The sequence below is a fragment of the Sciurus vulgaris genome (assembly GCF_902686455.1).
Source record: "Sciurus vulgaris genome assembly, chromosome: 17".
In the NCBI taxonomy this organism is placed as follows: domain Eukaryota; kingdom Metazoa; phylum Chordata; class Mammalia; order Rodentia; family Sciuridae; genus Sciurus; species Sciurus vulgaris.
Window position 1 is genome coordinate 4,024,360 of NC_136478.1, and position 10,256 is coordinate 4,034,615.

The 10,256-nt window shown below is 57.8% G+C and overlaps 1 protein-coding gene across 1 annotated transcript; it reads left to right on the forward strand.

The window, feature by feature from the left end:
• The first annotated feature begins 3,323 nt into the window (after positions 1–3,323).
• TAF1C (TATA-box binding protein associated factor, RNA polymerase I subunit C) lies at positions 3,324–10,239 on the forward strand. Its single transcript, XM_079118279.1, has 15 exons — positions 3,324–3,475; positions 4,887–5,025; positions 5,784–5,865; positions 6,004–6,101; positions 6,175–6,264; positions 6,356–6,429; positions 6,935–7,173; positions 7,317–7,433; positions 7,511–7,628; positions 7,707–7,778; positions 7,934–8,069; positions 8,174–8,317; positions 8,861–9,035; positions 9,120–9,257; positions 9,335–10,239. The coding sequence occupies exons 2-15, from the start codon at positions 4,888–4,890 to the stop codon at positions 10,213–10,215; spliced, it is 2,502 nt and encodes an 833-aa protein (XP_078974405.1). The 5' UTR covers positions 3,324–3,475; position 4,887; the 3' UTR covers positions 10,216–10,239.
• The last annotated feature ends 17 nt before the right edge of the window (positions 10,240–10,256 follow it).

Consider the following 10,256-nt stretch of genomic DNA (forward strand, 5'->3'; position numbering starts at 1 on the left):
CAGCGGTAGACTAAGGCCTGAGCTCAAAGCCCAACGTACTGCCCCGTGTGTCTTACCAGATCCAGGTGCAGGTGGGGCCCGCTTCATCGGCTTTGAGTGGTCCTGGAGGATGCAAAACCAACCAAGAGGTCTATGGACTTCTCGCCCAGTTTCACATTTCAGCTCCTGTCCCAGAACAGTCCTAAACAACGGCCCCTCACAGCCCCTGAACCTGCGGGTGTCCATATTGTAGTAGCACCAAGGAGTCATTACCATTCACTTTTAAAAACTACCCTGTAGGCCTTTCTGAAGCTAAACAAAATTATTTACTAGCCAAATACTGGCCCTTTGGCACCTTGTCTTTCCCCAGAAGGGATTTGGATTGTAGTGCTTTAAGATGAGGGACTAGCAGGTGAAGGAGAGAAGAAAAATAAAGATAAAGCCAGGGATGAGGACAGTTTCCATAAGGCCTGCTATGATGTGATACATATTTGCTTAAGTGGGCTGCACAGATCACTGAATCCTGCAGCAGCAGCCTTATTGGGAAAGTGTGAACACTCAGCTCACAGTGTAAGATTTGTGGTGGCTGCTGTTGCTGCTACTGTAGCTTTGTACTCTTGATTCTGAAAATGCTCATCAGGATGTGACACTGTGGCTACTGAATACATGAGAACAGTTGGTGAAACAAACTTTTGACTTCAGAAGAGTGGGTGTGGTTGGCTGGGGAAATTCAATCAAGGATCAACATCAGGAAGAACGATTTCATTGTGTGGGGTGGAGAGTCCAGAGGGTGGAATAAGGCCTCGGGTTTGGTAAGACAGTGCAGTAGGTGTTCAGAAATGGATGCACATATCTACAGAGACTTGAGTGGAATTGCCAAATCCACATTCCTCCCAAATGCCCACCTAAGGAAGGTAGGTAAGTGAATGGTAACAGAGTCATTCAGTGGAGGATTAATAATTTAAAAAGAAAGTACTGCTGCATGCACAAGGGTATATCTCACAATTCCAGTTACGTAAAGTTCTTGAACTGGCAAAATTGTGATAAAAGTGGCAATTGTGGTTACTTCATGAAAGGGGGGTTGATGGTCAGCAGCTCCAGGGGATATCCTTGAGTGACCATGTTATCTCTTGATCTGGGAGGTGATTGCATGGGCTTATACCTAAGTAGAAATTCAATGAGCTGCTCACATAAGACGTGCACTTTACTGCATGGTAGATATATGTTGGTAAAGGCAAACTGATTACAACTCAGAGAAAGGGAGAAAGGGGGAAATGGAATTGGCCTCCCATTGCAGAAAGTGAATGGGTGTCTCTTAAGGGTGATGTAGAATACCAATGCGGTAGGTAGGACAATCCCTGTCCCCACCACACACATGCACACAGAATGTCCACATCCTAATCCCAAGAACCTACTAATATGTGTTATTTGGCAAGGGGCAATTAAGGTTTCTAATTAACTGACTTTAAAATAGGGAGATTATCTTGGATTATCTGGACGTAATCAATGTGGTCACGAGAGTCCTTAAATGGGCAAAAGGGAGACAGATGGAAGAGTCATGAGAAAGTCAAGTGACCATGCCCACTCTGAAGATGAAGGGGCTGAGCCAGGGAATGCAGGCAGCTTCCAGAGGCTGGAAAAGGCAAGACCGTGGGTTCTTCCCAGAGAGCATCCAGTAGGGACATGAACCTGCTGACACCTTGCCTTCAGCCTTGTGAGATGTGCGCTGAACTTCCGACCTTCAGATCTGTAGGACACCATACTGTCCTAAGCCATTAGGTCTGTGGAAACTTGTTACAGCTGCAGTAGGAAACTGATCTAAGTGATCTTCAATTACTTTGCATACATACTCTCTAAAATAATTCTGAAAACCTGTGTAGCCCCAATTTTTAATCACAAATTGAAATAGTTACAAAAGCTGTAATTCCTGATTTGCTGTTATAATCACCCTTTAAATTTCCTCAAAACCCATAGAGAGGCAGTCTTAGCTCATCCCATTTATGAAAAATGTACCTCCAGGTGACCTATTTGGCAAAGCCCATCTCAGTGTCAAAACAGATAACTCAGACTTACTTCCTATTAAAAACAGCCTGGTTTCACTGTTCAATCTCAATAAATTTCTTGTTATTTTTCCAGAACAACCCTTTCATTTTATTCCCTTTGTTATCAATTCAATGTTTATGGAGCATCTGCTGTTCCAGTTGGTTGGGATTTATCAAGGACCACCCCAGATGGAGGTTCCCTGTCTTTGCAGAGGGACTTCTGAGGAAGAACCTTCTGTTTCTTAGATAACTAAGAAGATCATGGCGACCAAGAGTTCAAATCTTGACATAAGGCATCATGGCCATCAGTATTTTATTTTCTCTTTCAAAAAGACTTTTTATGGAAATATAAGATACCTATGGAAAATGCACAGATTATTCAATAAATTTTCACAAACAGAACACAACCAGGTTAGGCCAGCACTCGAATGAAGAAACAAAGCCCCCCTCCTGCACCATTTCATCCTTACTTGCTGCTGAACTTGTTTAAACTTTTGGGGGCTCCCTCCTGTACCAGGTCTGCTGTTTAGGATAATCTCTTGTGCAGTGCTTATCCTAGGACAGTGCTCCATGATGAGATTACAGCAACTAGGAAAGGGAAGATGAGAAAGGACCATCGGATTCCAAGGACCTCCCAGATAGAACCCATATAGATGAAGTTGAGATCTTCAAGTCGAGCCTTTAAAGCGATGTTTCTCAAACTGTGGTACCTGGACCAGCAACATCAGCCTCACCTTGAGAACTTATTGCATTCCAAATTTACTGAATCAACACAGTTTTCACAGGCGCTGCAAGTGACTCTGATGCACGTTTACGTTAGAAAACTATTAAGCCAGGGAGATGGTCAGATTTGTGATTGGACACTGATTATTAAAGCGTGGCCCTCAAACGGCATCAGCATCACCGGGGAACCTTCCAGGCCGCAGATGCTCACGTTTGAGAACTGCGGCCTGAAGCGCTCCCTGCCGGGCCGCCCCTGGCACAGCGTCCCCCACTCCCGGGGCATTTGCCCTCCATTTGCAAAGCCAGCGTGTCGGGTACCCACTGACAGTACAGTGCCTGGTTCAGTGGGTGCTCCGTGTTTGTGGATCACGTTAACCCTCAAACCCGCTGTGCGATAGAAAGCTGGCGAAGCCAGGGGGGATTCCGATGCAAGTCTGCCCGGCCGCGGGAGCGCGGGATGCGGGTTTAGTTCAACCGCCCACGCGCCGCCTCTCCGCGCATTTCCCCTCCGCCCGGGAGGCGGCGCTCGAGGGCGCGCGCGAGGTCGGGCGGGGGCGGGACTTCCTGCCTCAGGGAGCACTTCCGGCCGGTCGGAGAGCTGGGGGCTGCTGCGGCCGGGCGGTTCCTCTGCGGTCTGCCGCGTGGGGCGGTTTCCGTGCTCGCTCGTGGCGCCACAGCCCAGCGGGCGTCGCGCGGGTCGCCTTCCCAGACAGGCACCCCAGGCCGGCCGCGTAAGTGCGCGCAGCCGCGTTTCGGGCCCGGGCTCCGCTCCGGTGCACGCAGCCTGGGCTCGCCTGGAGCGCACGTGCTGTGCCCGCCGATTGCCGCCCCGCGCGGGCTGCAGGGGGCCTTCCGCGGGCGCCGCTCGCGCTTCTGAGTCGCGCAGCTGCTTCCGAGACGTCCAGCCTCAGTGCGGGGGCTGGAGGACTTTGTAGGAGCAGGGGGAGCGCCGGGCCTCCTCCCTAGTGGGGAGAGTGCGCCGAGGCCCTGTGGGGAGGCAGCGTGGTGAGAGGCCCGTGCGGGTGGAGGCCGGGCCCCCCAGGTCTGCCCGCACCTTCCTGGCGTCGCTTCCCGCGCTTCGGGAATTGTGCTGTCGGCCCCTCAGGCTGTTCTTCACAAGGACTCCCTCGTCACCTCCCTGTGCGTTCCACCGGCTCACCTGTCCCTCCCCCCCGGTAGGGAAAGGAAACCGGTAGCAGCAGCCAGGCCCCTGGGACTCAGTGAGTCAGGCACTGCCCGGCTCTCAAGAGAGCTCCCAGCCGGCCACGGAGAGGGACACGGGGCTATGCTGCAGTGAGGCCTGAGGAGCAGAATCCACTCCTGAGATCACGGCAGCAGTGCGAGGGTCCGTGGGTGTCCCGAGCTACAGAGTAAGCTGATAACACAGGCGGGGCGTCCGCAGGGAAAGTTACGCCTATTCACACTGTTGCTAGTGTTTGCTTTTGGATGCTTTTCCCTCCTCCTTGGTTTCCTGAATTCCACAGCAGAGGCAGTAGGAGAATAACACACTTAGCCCTGTGTCTAACATGCTGGCACTTAGTGCTGCTGTTTTGGTAATAAAAGAGGAATGGAGGGGCTGCCCATACTTACAAAGGACTGTGGTGATCAGATCCCTTTGATGTACACTTATTTCTGTCCAACCCAGTGCATTTTCTGAGACGCATCATGCTTCATGGTGGGAAGAGATTAATGACACTCAGTCCCTGGTTGGGAGGCGCTGGAGCTTAGTCTGGGGAGTATGGTCTACAGATGTGTATTACAGTGCGTAAGGGCCATGGGGGAAGCAGGTTCCTCACCACCTGTCTGCCTACATACCCCTCCATGCTCCTCCGAATTTTCAGTTCTCACTGTCCTGCCCCAGGGCTTTCACACCTGCTGGTTGTTGTACCTGCAGCCTCTTCCCAGGTGTGTCCCTGGCTGTCTCCCCAGGTTCCATGTGTGCTCCTCAGGAGGCTTTCCCTGCTGACCATCACTGAGGTCGCACCTTGCCTGTCACCACCCCCTTCCTCGGGGTAGGCACGTGGTTTTCCTGTGGCCTCTCCCATCTGCTTCCTCAAAGAAAGCGACTTCTATGGGGCACTTTTGCTCTCCCCAGGAACCTTTCTGGAGAAGGCAGTATGACATGAAGTGCTTGTTTTTCAGGATGGACTTCCCCAGCTCCCTCTGTCCCTCGTTGTTTACGGCTGGCCCCCTTGGTACAAGCGATGCCCCTGACCTGTCCTTCATGTGTAGCTGGAGAGATGCCCTGACACTGCCAGAGTCCCAGTCCCAGGATGCCAAGGTGAGGCTGGAAGTAGGGTGCTGATGGCTGATGGCTGTGGGCGGGCCCCTTCCTTGGCCCTCTCGTTGGTATTCACACCCACTGACACAGGTCGAGTGGGGTGGCACCAACACAGGCCTGCTAAGACCAGGCAGGACACCCTCCTCTGGGGTGATGGGTTTACTCAGCAGGAGCCATTGTCCCCCTTTCTCTGCTCTCCTCCCTCCAAACTTTGTTTCCTTTATGTGTCAGACAGCCAGTGGAGCTGGGGTTGTGGCTCAGTGGTAGCACACTCGCCTAGCACGCCTCAGGCCCTGGGTTCAATCCTCAGCACCATGTAAAAATAAAATAAAGGTATTGTGTCCACCTACAACTAAAACATATATTAAAAACAAAACAAACCCGCCCTGACAGCCGGGACTGCTCTGAAGCCTTAGAAGCACCGCATGACTAGGTCAAACCCTCCCCGCCCTCCCGGGACTGAGGCTGGGTGAAAAGAGCCTCGGATGGGAGGGCTACGCTGTCGTCACAGCTCCGAGCTGGGAGGGAGAAGCAGTGGCACGGGACTCCCTTGAGAGCCAGTGCCAGTGGAGATTAGAGCCTGGGGACAGTCCCAGCTCTTCCCTGTGCTGACTCTCACCGAGGGCACGTGACAGTCGCCCTGTGCCTCAGTTGCCACATCGGGAAAATGACGACACTCGTGCCACCTTTGTGGGTGGTGGTGGAGACTGAGTTGAGACGCACTGGCACAGTGCTGGCCCGCGGTGTGTCCCCTCCAGGATGCCGTACTGCACTTGGCCACGAACCTGCTGTGGGAGCCTGTGGTGCCTGGGCCCCTGCCTCTGCTGCCTCCTGCTCCTGGTAAGGGGTCCTCTCCAGTCACTGCTCGGCTCCACCTCTTTGTGCCTAGGCCTTCCCTGCCCTGCCGATGGTCTCCCTCTGTGGGGCTGGGCCCCTTGGTGCCTTCCCAGTCCTTTCCCTACCCCGCTCTTCCCTCAGATCCCTGGGACCCTGGTGTGACCGCCCAGGACATCCTTTTCCGAGGAGGTTACCACTACCGGAGACAGCCCCAGGTGGTGCTGGATGTTACTGAGCAGGTGCGTGGTGCCCCAGCAGGTAGAGCTCCATGGCCTGGGGCTGTGCATGGTGACCTGGCCCCTCCGTCCCCAGCTCAGCCGGTTCCTGTGGGATCATGGGGACATAGCCTTTGCACCACTGGGGAAGCTGATGCTGGAAAATTTCAAACTGGAGGGCGCCCGCGTGAGTAACCCCCTCCAGCCTGGGGAGGGCGCCTACCCCACCTCGCTCTGAATCCCAAGGAGCGTAAGCTTAACACGGCCTTTCCATGCAGAGCCGCTCCAAGAAGATGACAGTGGTCAGCGTGAAGAGGCTGCTGCAGGACCTTGGTGGACACCAGCCCTGGGGGCAAGTGGCTAGTGAGAAAGCATGATGGGTAGGCCTGTCTGGTGATGGGCACGTGAGGGAGTGGTTCCCTCGCAGTTCTTCCCCCGCCCAGCTCCAGCTCCAGCTAGCCTGAGGAAAGGGGGTCAGGTCCACGGGCCTCGGGCACGGCTGCGTCCAGGTGCCGAGTGGATAGGGCTGGCCTCTGTGTCGTCCCACCTGCTCCCTTCTGCCTGGCTTACTTCCTGGAAATACTGTTTTCAAGTGGCAGCATGATGGCTTATGAATCCAAAGAGTCACTGTCCCTCCTGAGGCACCAGAGGACTTTGGTGACTTGGCCGGGTCTCACGCCCACCTGTGAACCAGTCACTGTGTGGGACAGTGAAGTACTCACTCAGGTCAGGCCACGTGACTACACCTCAGTCACAGGAACAGCGTGGGTGGTTTCCCAAAGAAAAATTCTAGGTGGAACTGTGTGCTCTGCCTGGAGTCCCCAGTCAGCCCCATCATGATCCTCTGCTGTCCCCAGGTGTCCCTGGGCATGTATCAGCCACCGGCAGCGCCGCTTCTCCATCCTCGGGGGCCCAGTGCTGAGCAGGTCGGTTTCCAGCCTCCTGGGCAAGCTGCTGCATGAGGAGCTGACCCTGCGCTGGGAGCGGCTACTCCTGGACGAGGCCTTCACCGGGGGCGCCTTGGCCTGGGTGCCTGGAAGGACAGCGCGGGTGGGCCAGGTGGTCTACCCTGCAGGAGGTGCCCTGGACAAGCTGTGTATCCTTTTTGCTGGGTGGGAGATCCCAGCCACCCCTGCCCCTGTGGTGAGGGATGCGCTCCTGGCGTGGTCCCGGGCAGGGGTGAGGAGCTGGTGGTATTGCGGTGACCAGAGCTCATGCTGATCCTTAGCCAGGACTCAGGTTTCCAGGAGGTCAGTCTGACGTCAGGTGGCAATCCTCGGGTCCTTGGGGACCCTGGGTGCATCCAGCTGCGGGGACCTGTCCGGCAGGTGGTGACCTGCACTGTCCAGGGAGAAAGTAAGGCCTTTGGGCACTGCCCTCCCTTTCTGAGCCACTGCTCAACCCCGAACCTGACCTCTCCGTCCCCCCCCCAGCTCTGCTGGCCGTCCGCTCCGACTACCACTGTGCCGTGTGGAAGGTCGGTAAGCAGGAGCCGCCGACCCCCCTGCAGGTGCTGCAGGTCGAGAAGGGGGCCACGGGGATCAGTCTCAGGTGAGGGCGAGTTGGCTGTTGGCAGGATGAGCCTGGGGGAGAGGCCGGGTCCCTGACTTTCATACACCGTGCCCACAGCCCTCACCTGCCGGGGGAGCTGGCCATCTGCAGCCGTTCCGGAGCCGTCTGTCTGTGGACCCCTGAGGACGGGTAATGCCTTCCCCATGTGACACTCCTCCCAGCAAGCAGACCCACGGCCACCACTCCCTAGTCAGCGTGGTCTGACCCAAGGCCGGGTCATCCCTGTTTTCCCCGGCTCCACCAGACCCCCAGACACCCTCCCACAGCTTGCCCATCTCCCCAAGGCTGCAGCAGGTCTACAAGGACTCCGAGACACTTGTGTTCCGGGACCCTTCTCCCTGGCGCTGGGCCGACTTCACTGCCCACCCTCGGGTGCTAACTGTGGGTGACCGCACTGGGGTGAAGATAGTGGACACTCAGGTATGGGGGACAGAGTTGGAGACTCCCCAATGGCACACGAAGCAGCGGGGGAGGCTGGTGTTCCTCCCTGGACCTGGAGGAAGCTGACCCACTCTGCTCCCCAGGGCCCGCCAGGCTGCGGACTGCTGCTCTTCCGTGGGGGAGCAGAGGCCTCCTGTCAGAAAGGAGAACGTGTCCTGGTCACCCAGTACCTGGGGCAGGCCAACTCTGGCTGCCTTCCTCCCACCCTCCATCTCGTCTGTACCCAGGTGAGCAGCCCCTAGCCTTGTTTCAGTGTTCCCTAGAGCCCTGTCCACCCAGAGTCACGGAACCCAAGGACCGAGTCTGGCCTAGACAGCCTGCACACGTGGTGGGTAGGGACAGCCTCGTGGTCCTGGAATGTTCTGAGGAGCGGCTCAGGGAGGAGTGGCGTGGGGCCAGGGCAGAGGTCTGAGGCTGCCTGAAGGCCTGCCCTCTGCCTGCCTGTCCCCTCACCCAGGACTCCAGGGTCAGCTGTATCTGGCACAGATTCAGGTCAGAAGGCCAGGTGGGCTTCTGAGGGGACTGCGCCTCTCCTGAGAAGGGCCTGCCTGTTGTGCCATCATTCTGCCCAGGGAGACTGGCGACAGCACTGCTCATTCAGGAACTTCAGGGCTGGCAGGCAAACTCAAGGGGCTCCTGAGGGCTGCTCAGAGCGTGCTGCTGGCCCTGGGGGTTTGCACGCATCCCGAGAGCCAGCTGGGCCTGGACAGGGCCCCCGACCACCGCCTCCAGGTGTCGGCTGTCACCACCTCCGCTCCCTCTGCCCACAGTTCTCACTCTACCTGATGGACGAGCGCCTGCCCCTGGTGCCGGTGCTGAAGTGGGACCACGGCCTCCCTTCCCCGCCCCTGCTGACCCGCCTGCTGCCTCCACCCAGCCCTGGCTGCCCGCAGCCTTTGCTCCTGGGAGGCCAGGGGGGGCAGCTGCAGCTGCTGCACCTCACAGGTGAGGTCTGGAGGGGTGGGAGGGGTGTGGGAAGATGCACGGGGCTGGGGGCTGGGTGGCCTCAGCTGTCTGTGCTTCCTCCAGGAGCGGGGTCCTCCACACCCCGGCTGGCAGGACCCCCCCAGTCTCTTCCCTCCAGGACCAGTTCTCTCTCCGCATTTCCCCTCCTGGAACCCAAGAGCCAGGGGCAGTTGCAGGAGCGTCTCAAAGCTCCGACCATAGGTGCGCTGGGTGGGCAGCCGGCTTGGGGCAGTGGAGATTCCTGCCAGGGCTGGAAGGTCATGGTCCTCCTCCTGCAGGTCTGGCCGCCACTGCCACACACTGTGCTTCTGTGCCAGTCCTGTTGGTCTTCCAGCTCTCCGAGGCTGGGGATGTCTTCTTCCAGCCCTTCCGCCTCCACCAAGACCCCGAGCCTCCTGGTGACCCCAGGCTCACCTGCCCTGCACCCGAGGCCACAGCATCCCCCCAGGACTCAACTCCCAAGCCTCCCACGCCCTCCTGGACTCCCCAGGCCATCACCCGCTGCAGCCGCTGGCTGGAGGCCCTGCTGGAGGTGCCTCCTGCTCCTGCTGTGTGGGTCGCACCCACCTTCTCCCACCGCCGCCTGCTGGGCCGCATGGAGCCACAAAAAGATGAAGGGAGAGCGCCACGGGGCCTCCGGGCAGCCATGGCCGAAGAGCGGCTCCTGCAGCGGAGGGACCTGGGCTCACCACCCAGGGCAGAGCCGCCCCCTGCACCTGAGTCAGGCCCACAGGATGAGCTCACTGAGCGTTTGGGGGCAGCCTGGGAAGGCCAGGGGGCTGCCTGGTGGGAGAAGCGGCAGGGCAGGACCTCTGGGCCTGAGGGACGGGCCAGGCGGCCCAAACGCCGGACCCAGCTCTCTAACACGTTCTCCTCACTCACCAGCGGCTTGGACCTCCCAGATGCCAGCAGCCCCCCTCACAGCCCAAACCAGACATCCTCAGAGGCCAGGCCTCACCCCACAGGGACCCCACACTCCCAGGAGCTGTGGCCCCAAGGCATCCCCTCAGAGCGGCGGCAAACCCTCCGCAGCTACATGGCCAAACTCCCACTGCCAAAGGACACCCCGGGACACACCCCGACAGCCGCCTCCCAGCAACACACACCTGCCCTGACTGGCTCTCGGCCCCACAGGAAGAAGCCACGAATGGGTTTCTGAGGCTCAGGCGAGGCTTCTCCCTGCGCCGGGTCAGCTGCGCC

Excerpts from the sequence above, each read along its gene's own strand:
- TAF1C (XM_079118279.1), top strand. The coding sequence starts at position 4,888 with ATGGACTTCCCCAGCTCCCTCTGTCCCTCGTTGTTTACGGCTGGCCCC. Across the intron at positions 6,430-6,934 it reads GGTGGACACCAGCCCTGGGG|GTGTCCCTGGGCATGTATCA; the intron begins GCAAGTGGCTAG and ends TGCTGTCCCCAG. Across the intron at positions 8,318-8,860 it reads TCCATCTCGTCTGTACCCAG|TTCTCACTCTACCTGATGGA; the intron begins GTGAGCAGCCCC and ends CTCTGCCCACAG.